Source organism: Gouania willdenowi, chromosome 19 (genome assembly GCF_900634775.1).
Source record: "Gouania willdenowi chromosome 19, fGouWil2.1, whole genome shotgun sequence".
Classification (NCBI taxonomy): domain Eukaryota; kingdom Metazoa; phylum Chordata; class Actinopteri; order Blenniiformes; family Gobiesocidae; genus Gouania; species Gouania willdenowi.
In genome coordinates, this window is record NC_041062.1 from 6297261 (window position 1) to 6313350 (window position 16090).

Sequence of the window (16090 nt, forward strand, 5' to 3'; positions counted from 1 at the left end):
ATATTGTGAAACTACAAAAAAATAAATAAATGACCAGAGAGCAATTAAATGCATCACACCATAGCCGACCAATCAGATTAAACGTAATTTTCCTCAGTTTTTAAAGTTCATAAATGTAGCTATACTTAGAGCCTGACATTTTTATTTTTATTTTAATTTTAATTCATTAGTGTACTAATTGTACCCTTCGACAAACTTTTTATTTTATACAGATGCTTTTGTGGAAAATAAATTAAGATCTCGTCTCTTCCTGTTTAAGTTTATACATGAGATGTTTACTGTATGCAAGGGAACTGTGGCAAGATTTATTACCAAAAATAAACGTGTGTGTGTGCGTGGGATTAAAGTAACTAGTAACTTTTACTTTGAGTATGCGGGTCGTAACCCCATTTGGGGTTGCTTGGATTTCAAATGGGGTCGCCAAAAATGTCCGGTAATTGATAAATAAAATTACAAAATTAATATTATATTAAATTTTTTTAATTATTCTTATTATTTGATGCAAAGGAGAAAAAGGAAGAGAAATGAATGTAATAACAATAACAATAACAATAATAATAATAATAATAATAATAATGGTTTGGATCTATATTGCGCTTTTTTCGAGGAGACTCAGAGCACGTACAAAAACCACTATTCATTCACACCAGTCATACCGGTGGTGGTAAGCTACAATGTAGCCACAGCTTCCCTGGGGCAGACTTGCACCTCTGACCACCACCAACATTTATGCACAATTCATACCCATTCATACATCAAATACAGTTCTACTAGAACGTTGGATGGGAGACCACTGAGAATTCCAGGTGCCACAGTGGGGTGGCAGTCATTGTGCCCTTGGGCAAGGCACTTCACCTACATTGCCTAGTATGAATGTAGTGTGTGAGTGAGTGTTGGTGGTGGTCGGAGGGGCCGATGGCGCACTATGGCAGCCTCGCTTTCGTCAGTCTGCCCCAGGGCAGCTGTAGCTACAACAGTAGCTTACCACCACTAAGTGTGGAGTGAAAGAATAATGCCTTAATTCTCTAAAGCGACTTTGAGTGTCTATGATAAAACGCTATATAAAACTGATGCATTATTATTATTATTACTATTTAATTGAACAACTTTTTACTTGTACTTGAGTATTTTATGTATTACTTACTTATACATGAGTAGAATATATCAGTGCTCTTTACACCTCTGAGTCTGGGATTAGTCGATATGTGACATGTGGAGCTCTTACCTTGTGTATAGTTGCCATTACCAGTGGAATTTGATGTTGTTGTTGTGGCCACTAAAAGCAGAAGTGGGACCATTGTGACTGTTGGGGGAAAAACAAACCAAGACGGATATCAAATTTAGAGCCGGACATGTCTGGTGAAGTCCAGGCTCGTGAGAACATTGAACGCTGGATGAATACAACCATTCAGGTCCCAGACGAGTACCTGACGGATCAGATGATTATGATTTAAATTTGTGACTTTTGCTGTTTGGAATGTGCACACGGGTGCAAAGTTCAGGGAGACACAATGGAACAACACATCCATATCCTTCTCTTGCATTTTTGCATTGTTCTGAACCTCCCATGCATTCTCAGATGCATCCACAAGGTGGCAGAATACTACAATATTTGCAATTTTTTTTGGTTTTTGTTTTAAAATATCTCACAAAAACTACACAACTTGCTCTGATTTTCTAAAGCAATCACAACAAGTCCAAACAGTTAAGGGTCATTCTATGTCATTTCAACTAAATGTTACTCGTGAAAAAAACTACGGTAATAAAAAGTGAATTATAAGACACAGAGGAAAGCCACAATGGCCTCATGTAAAGGATTTTCAATATTCGTGGTGAAATAACCCCAAATTCGGGTCCAAAATTAAAATAAAGAAGTCGCATAAAGAAATGTTGTTTTATATCCCAAGAAAGAGTAATCTTTATACTATAAATTAAAACAGAGATCAGATTTTTCTTATATTCCCACATGTAGTTATGGGTCAATGAAAATAATAATAGACTGTCACCCAAGAACCAATGCATACTGTATATGTAACTAACATGTTAACAAGTGGCCAAAAATGGTCCAAAGGAAGCAAAAACAGGGCAAGAAAAAAGTGTAAAGTGACTAAAATGGGCCAAAAGCAGTCAAGAGTGGCCAAAAAATGGACAAATATAGAAGACCCAGCTGGTGTGTAATGGAAAAGGGTAGCTTTAATGAGCAAAATGTGGCAAACAATAGTGAAAAAGGACCAAAATACGGAACAAAAACAGGCAAAATGTAGGGGAAACGTAAATAAGTGTGATGTACAGCTTATTTGGATGAAAAGTGGCAAAAAAAAAAAAAAAAAAAAACGGACAAAAATTCGATAAAAGAACCACATGTTGAGCACCACTGACTTAATAACAGCTTCTATATGGTGTCTGATAATGTAGTGGGCTGGTCTGGACACAAAATGCCAGGGCTGAATCTTTGTTCCAGTCCACCCCTGGTGTCATGTCATAATAATGACAGCGTAATGTCAGCCTTTATGTTTAAACCTCTGCAGTAACATCTTGGGGTCACGGTTGGGTGACCGCGTGTGATCGATTCTTTGCATTTTTGCTTTCAGACTGGTCTGTTCACACCATATTGATTTGAGTTTACTTGTTTACTTATAAAGCTGCTGGTTCGATTTAAAATGTGTATTTTGACCTCCATAGCAATCGAAAAAATGTAAGTATCAGCAATGTGCACCAGCATAGAGCAGCTATTAAACCACTAAGAAGCAAAGCAGGGTCTGACGCTGCAGGTGTGTGTGTGTGTGTGTGTGTGTGTGTGTGCAGCTGCAGTCTAAAGAAAGCCCCTGGCCGGCCTGGTGTGAATTAGTCAATGAAGACACTGTTGAAGCCTCCGTGCTGTGCCGCAGTGTCCTGTCCCGTAATGTGACCAGACAGAACAGAACAGGACAGCAGAGGAATGTAGAGGCAGAGGCAGCAGAAGGTTCGGGTCAATAATATTTCGTGGAGCGATTAATAAACCCTGACATGTCGAGCCCCCTGCTCTGCGGGGAAGACCGATGAGAGAATTCTAATGAGAACCAGGAGCAGCTAGAGCCTCATCTCTCTCTTCCTCCTCCTTTATTCATCTCTTTGAAAGCTTCTCAGTAAATGTCACAAACTCTGGAAGAAGGGAGAGGATAATAATGTGAGTTTCCAAACGGAAAGGCAGGTTGGTGGGAATATATCTATAGCACAGTTTGGGAATTTGCGACACAAAATTGCACGCGTCCTTTTTCAGTTTGCTAGCCTTTGCTTGCTTAACACGGACATACAGCTGAGTACACTGTATGGGTAAGTGTTGCGGCTTCTTGGCCTTCGACTCGCTGCCCTCTGAAAATGTCGTCCCGTCATATTGGGGCCTCTAACCCCCGTGTGGCCCCACTACTCCTGAGGGACCACAGGCTGTTCAATACACAGATTTGAGCTTTTTTCTCTTCTCTTTATTGTCTCTTGCCTGCCTGACCTTTGTTTTTGATATCTCCAAGGAGAATAAAGAGTAGGGCAGGGCAATATACCCGGTTCATACCGAATACCGGTATAAAACTTCAATATGATATGAATTTTTAATATAGCGTCGTACTGGTGTATTTGATTACACAACTTTCGGAACGCTACGCTGCGCCGTGTTTCAGACCGGACCCTTTTTAACGTTGCACTTCTAAATAGGAAGGTAAACAGTAGCGCTCTGGTGTTAGCTGCAGTGTAAATTATACGTGTAAATGAATAAGAAAGACACAATTGAAAGCTGTGAAGCTGCATGTGAGCATGTGCCAGCGTGCGCATGCCTCTGCTACAGGAGAACAACACTCACGGACACGGAGGTATGGTTAGCTTAGCATGTCGGCGGTAAAAAAAAGAGAGCAAAGGATCACAATTTGTAATTCCCGTAACGCGCAAATAAGTCCTGGTGGAGCTGCAAACAAAACGCTACCATAGTCACCATAACAAACCACCACACCACTGAGTATGCAGCATTTAAAGCAAGAAATCAAGCTAATGCTAAAGCTAAGCTAACGCGGCAAAGCGCCATTGAGCTGCTGTTGCAAACTTGTATTACTACTAGTGTGGAATTATTCTACAATATTCACTCATCATGACAGTAAAATAAACCATCCTAAGTCAATCTACTGCAGTAATTCTTCTCTCAACCAGTAGAAAATGCTGTGAACACCTGATTATGCATGAAAAAAAATTACCGTCATATATCGTGAAACAGTTAGAATTTTGAAAAATACTGTAATGTATAGTTTTGGTCATACCGCCCAGCTCTAATAAAAAGTTACTTTTCCATGTCTTTGTGGAAATCAGTTTCTCACACACACGGAAATTATAACAAAACTTGTCATTACTTCCTGTATGTAACCTAAACACATCAAGCTTGACCTCATATGTCACGTTCAAGAGGCAAGGAACAGAATTCTTTAGAATGTGCCTATAAAACCTTTGACTTTTGAAAGTTCTGAAAGCATTTAAAGCGAAAAAGTGACAGTGTAGAATATCAACATTGGATCCGTCGAACTCGTGGAAACACGTTTAATTTCGACATTTCTGAGTTTTTGCTACTGACGAAACTTCTGGTTTCGATTTACAAAACCGTTAAAAAACTGATGAAGACAAGAAAAGATTATTTTATTTTGAAAAGGGGATGTTTGATTTGAGCTTGAAGCCAGTCCCCAGATGATTTTACATGACTAAAGAGCCATGTGCTCTATGAATTTGCTAAAGGAGCTGTAAAATATTGGCATATCAGATATTGGGCAAACGTACAACATCTCAAACCCACGCCAGGCAGTGTCGCTAACCTTTGCTGCTCAAACCAGCCAGAATGAAATCTCTAAAATTAGACGTTTGGTATTAGTCATCGTTTGGTTAGGGTCAAACTGCTATCCTCATATTGTGTGTGTGCTCTCATCTGTGCATTGTCCTCCTGCCGTTAGCGCTCAGCAGCTAGTCATCACCCATTAGCCAAGAAGAAAATGGGTCATAGAAGAAGTCTGCTCGAGGGCAGTGTTATTTGTCAGGACGACACATTTGAGTGTAGCTTTGGGCAAGAGTATTTATTGTGTTGGCCCACCAGACGGCCAGTTATTTTAGTGGTGGCATTGAGGAAATACAAACATCCGGTTAGCTCTGCAGCCTCAGCTGAATGTCAATAAAATCCACTTTTTTGCGTTTCTATTAGGGTTGAACGATTTTGGAAAATAATCTAATTGCGATTTTTTTTCATCGATATTGCGATTGCAATTTAAAATGCAATTATTTTTTCAAGGGCCTCTTGTCATGTATTTTTCAATGAACACAAGTAGTAAATCGATTACAACAATAAAGCAAACAAATCTGTAGCTTTACCTCGTCAACATATAGAAAGATTGTGCTTCTTGTAGTGTAGACCTTAGACAGCATGTGCAGACAAAAAAAATGTAAATAAAATTTAAAAAAAATCTCAGCCTTTGCAATTGGAAAATCGTGTTTTATGATAATGCGATAATATCGCAAATGCAATTAATCGTTCAGCCTTCATTTCTATCAGGAAAAAGTGGTAAATAATAACTTCTTTTTTAACCATCTAGTATGATTTTCCAAAGAAGACCAACTAGGAGACACCAAAATGTGAAGTCTTTAGCCGAGTTGTTTGGCTACAAAGATTTGTCACTGTGATATTGATCCAAAGCCAATACCACTTAAAGAAAAGCATTACTGTACTCAAGGATAGGAGGGCGGAGAGTGAAAGTGTGCATTCAACTGAGTGGAACCTTTAGAAGACTTTTATTTTCACAACAGTTATTAATAGAAACATTAGAGAATTGTTTTTAAGCTTGAAAAACCAATGGTACACTGGAAAACAAGAGCACTTGGAAAGCAAACCTCTGCCAAGTGCCAAATATCCTTTTTTTCCAGATATCTGGATCAAAGATCCTCATCATGTTAGCATAGCAGTGAAAAAATGTGCAGAAAAGGTATTGATATTTGACGGAGAAGTGGCAAAAATGGGAGTAATGAAGCAAAAATGCATAAAAAAAGCAAAAATATGGCAAGAAAAAGTGATGATAATAGGTTAAAATATAGAAAGTTTGGTGTCGTTACATAAAAAGAATGAAAATAAGCGAATATGGGCTCAAATTGTTAAAAAATATCCTTAGTTTCTTGAATCTGGTTGAGAACCCCTCGATTTTCTGAAAATTGAATCGCAGTACTTTTTTTGACCATCCACAAGTGTAGGCGGCGGGCGGAGTCTGCTAATACTTTCTTTCTGGCCCCCTTCTAATCTTAAATATGTTAATAAATGATTCATTACCCCTTAAGCACCAAAAGAATATCTGTAATATTACTTGAATATCTGTAAAAGTCACGTTTTTCTATTAGCTCTGTCTGCTAGCATAGCTTCTCTTCTTTACTGCAAGATGTCTGCATGTCAACCGACCACTGTGTTACCAGCGCCCTCTGCTGGTTCAAACAAATATGACGTAAATCAGTGCAATGACGGGTTTTTTTTTTAAAGTCCAATTGTTAAGGCACAAAATACATTTTCAGTTGCACTTTTAAAAGAAAAAGAACTATTATGCAGTTTTGCATTGTTTATTATAGAACCAGAATTTAAATTAATAGGCTTCATTTTCATTTGTATTATTCCTTTATTTATTTCATTCAAGATTTATTTTTAGTTAAATTGCATTGTTTTGAATAGTTTATCAAGGGATTCTTTTGACAATGAAAAATAAAAGGAAAATTGTCTACAGTCCCATTTTGTAAAATAAATCGTGAGAGAATCGTATCGTGAACCCAGTATTGTGAATCGAATCGTATCAGGAGTTGAGTGAATCGTTATATCCCTAATGAATATGCATCATTTGGAAGCCTCGTTTACACGGATTATCCGTTTCACAAAGCAAAATAAACTCCCAATTCTCACCTAAATGTCGATAAGATGCAAACAACCATTTGCTGACTGCAGTGTGGGTTTATAAATACGCATCACAAGCCTGCTCTTGCTTGGCCTATCGCAGAGCGCACGTCAACACCTCAGCACCAGTTGTTTGTTCACAGCGCTGTGGTATGCACGGTGAGTCACGGCTCTATTTCCACTGATTACAACCTGCCTCCCTCTAATACCTGCACACATCACAGCATGTCACATTATACAGAAAGGCAGCACAACACAAGCCAGGCTGCTGAGAGGAATGTGAACACTTAAGTTTCCCATATAGGAGCAAACATGAAAGAGATTAAGATACAGAAACACTGCATAAATGTTTCACCTTGACAGTGTTTTGTTTCCAAAGCTACAAGTTTGATAAAATCGGGAGATGAAAAAAAGGGTCTTTTTGTTTGACAGAAAATGTGGTGTTCACTGCACTGTTTTTGTATTTTCTCTGTGCACAGAGCGTCTTTGTCTCCTAAATGCATCATCCGAATGGTAAAATGTGTTGTGGGTGTGTGGAGCGATGTGATGTGAGCAGGCTGGAGGTACGCTGTGTCCTCTGAGCAAAAAGATGTCAGATTGTTTACGCTTTTGGCAACCCGGATTGTTTTCTGCAACTAAACCTGCAAACTGGTTGGTTAGAGAAAAAAACAGCCTCTGACTCAAGCCTTCTGTGCATTTTCTGGCTCCTGCAGTGTTTTACATTAAAAACCTTGTTGTAGTTGGAAAACTTTTGTGCCTGAATGTTCTGGTGAAGAGAGCAGCACAATAGTTATTCACAGAAACAACAACAAAACTAATGAAGGAATATTAAGATTTTAACCTTATTTCAGTCATCAAAACTTTAATGCTAGGCTAATGCTTAGCTAATTTTAAAGCTACGCTAATGCTAATGCTAAGCTAATGTTAATTCTAGGCTAATGCTAGGCTGATGCTAGGTTAATGCTAATGTTAGGCTGATGCTAATGCTAGATTAATGCTAGGCTAAAGCGAATGCTAGGTTAATGCTAATGCTAAGCTAATGCTAGGCTAATAAAGGTAGAACACAGACATTTTAGATTTTAACCGTATTTCAGTCATCAATAGCCAAGCTATTGTTAGGCTAATGTTAGACTATTGCTAAAGATAGGCTAATGCTAGTAATAAGCTAATGCCAAGCTAATTTTAATGCTAAGTTAATGCTAAGTTAACACTAGGCTAATTCTAAATAATGCTAAGCTAATGCAGTGTTCGGTGACATGGGCCAGCACCTGCATCCTCACATGCATTTTCTTCAGGAAATGCAAATATTTTAATTCTAAATGTATTATTATAGCTAAAGCTTGTTTTTTTTTAAAGATTATTGCAGATTTTTGATTAGTGTTGATTCAGTAAATTTCCAGCTGGACATAATATTTTTTAACTAATGTAACATTTCATGGGAATTATTCATTGAAATGAATCTGTAATTGGGAGTAATTTCATTGAACTAATGCTGATATTTGAAATGATGCCAAGATATGATTTCCCAAATATATTCAACCAACCTTCAAGGCCATCCTTCAAATTTGAAAATTCACAGATTTTTGCAATACTCGTTAAAATGTTTCTAAATTGTATTAATTTAAATGGATGATAATATTCATGCTCGGATATGATTTCAGGAACTATTTGCAATGATTTCACCAAAAATGCTCCGCCCCTTTGCAACCTTACCATTATGCCCTGCCCCTTCAAACTATTACTGAGTAATACTGAAGTGTCCACAGATGTTTAACTTCCTTATCATCATTGGTCACTGAAAAGTATCAACACCTAAATAAATGTATCATGAAGTGGACACAACACTAAATGAGACCTTTTTTTCTTAGGTTTGTGTCATTGTGCGTGCTGTGTTTTCCCCCCAGGGCGTTCCCATAGCAACGTGACCAACATAGCTTTAAAGGTATGTGTCTGTGGTATGTGAAAGAGGTTTGCTTGATCAAACAGGCATAGAGTCAAAAATGGACATCTCAACCTCAGTTTCCTTTGTCTAAAGCTTTGAACTGCAGAAATGTAGGGTGTTCTTAAATCTACCTTGTAACGGCAAAATACAATATAATAAATAAGTTCTTCTTGTCAATAAGGTTAAAAAATTTGAAATCAGTGGTGACTCAAGTCAATCACCTTTATTATTATCAAACCTTCTTAAACTCAAGGCTTACAAAACAGTAAATAATCATTAAATATACACTTCAATAAATTAACTTTTCAAATAAACCCACTTTTATTTTTCTCTCTTTAAATCTCTCTCTCTTTCTCTTGGACTTTGGCCCTATTTCTCATTTCAATAGAGTAAATATTAGCAAAGTTAAGGTCTTTTATACTATAAGATGCCTTCAAGGTCCCTGAAAAACCCAGGCAATTTCATTATTTTGAAAAAAATCCCTGGACAAGAAGACGTGAAAAGAGGACAAAGAGGATATCTGGGTAAAACCAGATGTAGATCACCCTCAATGTGAGAAATGGGTTTTGTCTGTGCAATGATAGATGCTAACAAGTTTGGTTCTAAATCTTCGATAAAACAGAGAAATCAAAGAAAATGCCGGTCAAAAATATCCAAAACATGAGCCAACAACATGAAGTTTTAATTTGGCTAAAGGTATACATTTCTGCTGAAAGGTACTTTTGGTTCAGTCTTTCACTCTGCAGTGTCTAAAACCAGAGCTATCTTTAGCAAATCAACACTGCACCTCTGCAGCGCTGCTAGCCTCCCCATGTGGTTCAACCCCTCCTGAGCTTCTGAGTTGTCATTAATCATCTGCTGCTTCCTTCCTATGGGGCCGTTATACACGTAGCACTAGCATTAGCATTAGCAATGACCTCTGCAGTGTCAGCCCTATACCTATGGCACAACAAATACTGTGTGCGTGTGTGTGTGTGTGTGTGTGTGTGTGTGTGTGTGTGTGTGTGTGTGTGTATGTGTGTGTGTGTGTGTGTGTGTGTGTGTGTGTGTGTGTGTGTGTGTGTGTGTGTGTGTGGCTGCGGGACAAAGCAGGAACGCCTGGACTCAAGTCCTCCGCATCTGTATACCTCTGTCCATGTGTGTGAACCTCTGTCCGTGTGTGTGTGTAACTCTGCGTGTATGTGTGCGTACCTCTGTATGTGTACCTCTGCGTGTGTGTAACTCTGCGTGTGTGTGTGTACCTCCACGTCTGTGTACCCATGTATGTGTGTGTGTGTACCTCTGTGTGTGTGTGTGTGTGTGTACTTTTGCATGTGTACCTCTGCGTGTGTGTGTGTGTGTGTGTGTGTGTGTGTGTGTGTGTGTGTGTGTACCTCTGTCCGAGTGTGTGTGTACCTCTGCATGTGTGAGTGTGTATACCGCTGCGTGTGTACCTCTGTGCGTGTGTGTGTGTGTATACCGCTGCGTGTGTACCTCTGTGTGTGTGTGTGCGTGCCTATGTTTATGTATGTGAGTGTGCGTATCTATGTCTATGTTTGTGTGTGGTGTGTGTGTGCATACCTATGTCTATGTTTATGCGTGCGTGTGTGTTTTCCTACAGGAGAAAGACATTGTGTGTGTTTCCCTACAGGAGAAAGGCAGTGTGTGTGTGTCTCCTTACAGGAGAAAGACAGTGTGTGTGTGTGTGTGTGTGTGTGTGTATGTGTGTTTCCCTACAGGAGAAAGAGAGATTGTAGCTGTGGTTGCCAGGTTGAGGTAAAAACATCCTGTTGCCTGAGTAATGATGGCGTCTGTGTTTGACCCTGAAAGCAGAGCTATTAAACATTAAAGCAGCCACAACGACAACAGACAAGAGCTTTTTATCTGTTGCATATTGGTTAAAAATAACACACCATGAGATGAGAAGTGATTATTGATAATCCTCTTAAAACATTCCAGCCATAAATGTAACATTTGAGAGCAGCTCTCCGTCAGCAGGCAGCATTCTGTGTGTGTGTGTGTGTGTGTGTGTGTGTGTGTGTGTGTGTGTGTGTGTGTGTGTGTGTGTGTGTGTGTGTGTGGGAAACCAAGAGAATAATTGCTCATAAATTTACCCCAGTCTTACGTCTGCTCTCAACACCACATCTTAGCTTCTGCTATACACACACATACTGTACATGCACAATCTTCAAGGAGCCATGTTGGTCTGTTAATCATTTCTGATGTGCTGATCAGGATGTAAAAAGTCAACACACTTATCGTTTTATAGCAAAGCCATAACAGGGAGTGCGCATGTTCTGAAGTCTATTGGAGGAGAGGACCACCGTGGCAAAAAACTGTAAACTCATGTGTGGGGCACCGACTGTAAAGTTGCGCATACTAAAATAAACAGCAACTTTTTGCAACAAACCACATTTAAAAAATGTATGTAAATATTTTTACCTTACTTTTGATCAGATTTACAGCAATATTTGTGAAATTTGTGATATTTACTTTTCTCGTAAAAATATGAATAATAACGTCGATGTTAAATCTAAATATCTTAATGTTAAATATAAAATCTAAATGTTACATTTTAATATACATTTTATATCTAAATGTTAAATCTAAATCTAAATTTTTAATATAAATGTTACATTTGAATATAAATGTTAAATCTAAATCTAAATTTTTAATATAAATGTTACATTTGAATATAAATGTTAAATCTAAATTTTAAATCTAAATGTTACATTTGAATCTAAATTTTAAATCTAAATGTTACATTTGAATCTAAATTTTAAATCTAAATGTTACATCTAAATCTAAATGTTAAATCTAAATGTAAATATTATATACAAGTCTAAATGTTAACTCTAAATCAAAATTTTAAACCTAAACGTTAAATCTAAGTCTAAATGTTAACTCTGAATCCAAATCTAAATGTTAAATCTAAATCCAAATATTAAATATAAATGTCACGGGTTTAAGATTTAAAAAATCTTCCAAGCAGCACGAAAAACATGCCAAATTCCTGGTGGCAAGCACGAAACAATAGATTAATTAATTTACGTCACACTTTTATGATCCCCCGTGAGAATGGGTTGGTTTACTAAAAGTGTATAAAACCTATTGGGATGTGTAAACAGGCATGTTTTGGGTGGGAGGGCACTAAAGATGTCCTTGTGACCTTCCGGACATTTTTACATCCACTGAGTTGACATAATTGAACACTGCGGCATTCATCTTGCTTTCAGCCTGACACCTCAGGGATTTATACCTCCTCTCCTCTTTCAATTATTTGCAGGTAGAGCGATTATTGGCAGGAATCAGAGCCGTCGATGGCCTGCTAAACGCACAGCAGCTGGGCTGGAAACACTGGAGCCATATCTGTGACACTTCTCATTAACAGCCAAGCACACTGTGACCACAGCAGTGAAGTTAGTATCAGTGTGAAAAAAAGATGTGAGGGATTTATAAGCAGCCCACATAAAAGAGAAAAGCAGTATGTGCAAATTCAAACAAAGTTTAATGAGACAGTAAAGAGTCTTTAGCTTGTGTGTGTGTGTGTGTGTGTGTGTGTGTGTGTTTTAGGCTATTTTAGTCTTTAAGAACATTTCGATTATTTTTCATGCATTTCAGTTGGAGTTTTAGTGCAGCAGCTTATTCGTATTCCGTCCGAGACCAGTTTTATTCATCTGAAAAAGTATTGTTGACCAAATCATTTTAGTCCATATGATTTAAATAGAATCAGACCCAAACACAGAGAACAAGCAAGACAAAAAGCATACTAATATACAGTAATTGCTAGTGGTTGATTCATTTCATTTGTAGATTTTCTCCTTTTCTGCACAAAAAATGCATTCAGAAATTGTTGTGAACAAGTGTGGCCAACAAATGTAAACACAACTTAAAAAAAAAAAAAAAAAATCTGTCGCAAAAGCAAATAATTCCATTTTTAAACATATTCAGAATTTAATTCAAGTGAGTTGAGTGGCTTTTGAGAGGTGATATCCTGTCTTTAGTCAAAGCCACTCAACTTCATTTTGACTCATATCATCTGAACCGGTGGCTCCCAAACAGGGGTACGTGTACCCCTAGTGGTACAGAAGCACATTGCGGGGGTACTCAGAAAGATTTAACAATTCGTTCAAAAATAATCCTGAAATGTTCATATTTTTGGACAAATTCACCACAAACTCACAGCACTATTGCTCATTAAAATACTATATGTTCTTGTGATTTATTGAAACAGGATTATTATATGCTGTCGGGGACATTTTAACACACTTCTGACAATAATTAGCTACATTTTCCAAAGTGGACCGTATTTACTTACTATTGAAGTAATCACATAAAAATTGCATTGGTATTTGAAAAAAATAAAATGACAATTCCACTTAAATTTCACTCGTTTTGAATTCGGGAACCAATGTTCGAGACACAGTTTGGGGTTTAGGAGAGCCTGCTTTTCCACTAATGAAATTATGAAGAAGCTACTTATGAAGAGGGGGTACACATGATTTGAAGTTTTATACTATAAAAGCTGACATTACGCTGTCATTATTATGACATGACACATGTGATTAGCATGAATAAGGTGTCATGAAGGGTGTCATTAAGTGTTGTTTGTTACCCTAACCCTACTAGATCCCTCCACTTAACCAAAAAAATGCCAACATAGCTCCAAAGTGTCATAATTTTGTGAACGAAACCTTATTCATGCCATTACAGATAATGATAGCATAATGTCAGCCTTTATGTATAAAACTTCAAGTAAAGTGTTACCAAAACGCATTTTCCAAAAATTCATAAAAAACCGAGTTATCTGCTTTCGCAAAAAAACTCTTCAACTGTATCGCCTCAGCTTTCATCCACAAGTTGAGGTGACATATCGGGGTTCCTCCAGGTAATGCACGGCCAATCAAACCATCATTTCAGCCATCATGTGCAACCAACCTCACTTTATTTTATTTTAAACCAATTGCAGTGTCAGCACCTGCACAGATCTGACATGACATTTTAAAATATCCTCCACACAAAACGTCCACCATCAGACACACAGAGACAGATAACCATAGTACTGGAGGAAAGGTTGGTTTGGTCCTCGAAAACATCCTTTCATTATGAGAAAGAAGGAAAGGAAGGAGGAGGGGGGAGGGGGGGGGCAGCGGTGGAGAAACAAGTGATAAGCACTGCTGCGGGAGAACAAAAAGCCACTTGATTCTGAGGGAGAAAAAGAGAGGAGGAGGAGGAGGAGGAGGAGGAGGAGGAGGAGGAGGAAAGGTGGAGATGGGAGGATGAGAGCGGCTCATGCAGCTACCTCTGCTGAGACTGTGCAGATACTTTAATGCTTTCCTTCACATTACCTTCAGTCTTTTTTTAAAGCAAACACAGTGACTATCTCTACAACGTTTCATGTGCAGGGTTAGCAGCGGCTGCAGCAAATCGTCCTCCTACGCAGAAGCTATCATTTATCCTCAGGATTAACAGCTACCGTAGCCCCTGCTACCGTATCCCATTTACAAAAGAAAAAACACAGAACAGTGACTGCTTACACAGTGAAGCAGTGACGTACGACGGGGAAACTAGAAGTTTATGTACAGTAGTTACTATAGTTACGCTGCCTACACCCAAAAATCCAGCCTCAACGTTGCACATTCTTTTACAGGATCCCATTTAAAGTTTCACTTTGTGATACTTACTTTTCTCATAAAAATATATTGTCAATGTTAAATCTAAATACTACATTTAAACATAAATGTAAACAAATCTAAATCTAAATGTTACATTTAAATCTAAACATTAAATCTTAAACCTAAATTTTACATTTAAATATAAATGTAAAATCTAAATCTAAATGTTCAATGTTAAATCTAAATCTAAATGTTAAATGGTAAATCTAAATGTTAAATAGTAAATCTAAATGTTACATTTAAATATAAATGTTAAATACAAATGTTAAATTTTACATTTACATCTAAATATTAAACGTTAAAATCTAAATGTAAATCTATATATAAATGTTAAATATTAAATCTAAATCTAAATGTTACATTTGAATCTAAATGTTATATCTAAATGTTAAATCTAAATGTTAAATTTAAATGTAAATGTCATATACAAGTCTAAATGTTAAATCTAAATGTAAATGTTAAATCTAAATGTAAATGTTAAATATAAGTATAAATGTTAAATCTGAATCTAAATATAAATGTCAAGTTTAAAATAAAAAATGTTTCAAGCAGCATGAAAAACTAAATGTTAATAATAGTTAATAATAATGGTTTATGTACAGTAGTTGCTATAGTTACGCTGCCTACACCTACAAATCCAGCCTCAACATTGCACATTCTTCAAAATCCTCTTTTACAGGATCACATTTTAAGCTTCACTTTGCTGATTAAGATTGTGTAACCCTGTTGTTTGGTCATTGCCTGATTTCTATGGGAATATGAGTCATTCCCAGAGGCCTGGGGGCCCCCATACTGAGCCTCATTGTCCTCTCTGCTAAGAGGGTTTCTAACACGAATAGGGAAAGACACGCATGCGTATGGACAGCAAATGACTACTGGAGTTAAGGCCTCTTGGAGAGCTCGTTTCCACCAGGAAAAGGAAGTCCTGGTCTACCACAAAAGCTCTGTAGGACTGAGCAGACCCTGACTGAGCTGCTATTAGCATTCAACAGAGGAATGGAGATGTGACAGGTATTTAAAAGTAAGTCAGTAAGATAATAAAAAGTCAGAAAAACAATGAATCATTGTGTAAATGACCAACTAATTCAGTTGTAGATAAATATCTCCAAAAAAAATTAAATAACACAAATTCAATGAAACTCCTGCAATTTTTGTCAAATTAATCCAAAAAACTTCCCCAAGTGACATAAAAATTGGCAACAAAATCTAAAAGAATGTAAAGTGAAGATACTGCTTTGTTATTATCAGCGCTATAACTACAGCACGATAATGATTCAATTACTCATTGTCCACTTAAGATAAACTGCTCCGTATTTGGCCCCTGAACCAAAACCAGTTTGACACCCCGGCACTATCCACAGAGAAAGCTTTTCGCTTCTCCACAGGTGACGTTTAAACAAAAAAAATCAAATCTGATTGAACGCTATGCAGTGTTTGTGTACTGTAAGCGCATCTGATGTTTTATGGAGTACGTTTCCTTTCCTGTACCTACATACTGTACTTCCTGCACCACTCTGCCCTCGACAGGAAACAACTGGACAAACAAAGACACTTTTTATTCAGAAAAACGGA

General features: G+C 37.5%; 1 protein-coding gene across 5 annotated transcripts in view; it reads right to left on the reverse strand.

The window, feature by feature from the left end:
* LOC114481100 (receptor-type tyrosine-protein phosphatase epsilon-like) overlaps positions 1-16090 on the reverse strand; it is a 67494-nt gene that overhangs the window by 22026 nt on the left and 29378 nt on the right. For all 5 annotated transcript variants that reach the window (XM_028475488.1, XM_028475487.1, XM_028475486.1 and 2 more), the window contains one exon: positions 1226-1303. In XM_028475488.1, the coding sequence (XP_028331289.1) occupies positions 1226-1298 (73 nt within the window). In that variant the 5' untranslated portion in view covers positions 1299-1303. The remainder of the gene's footprint in view (positions 1-1225; positions 1304-16090) is intronic.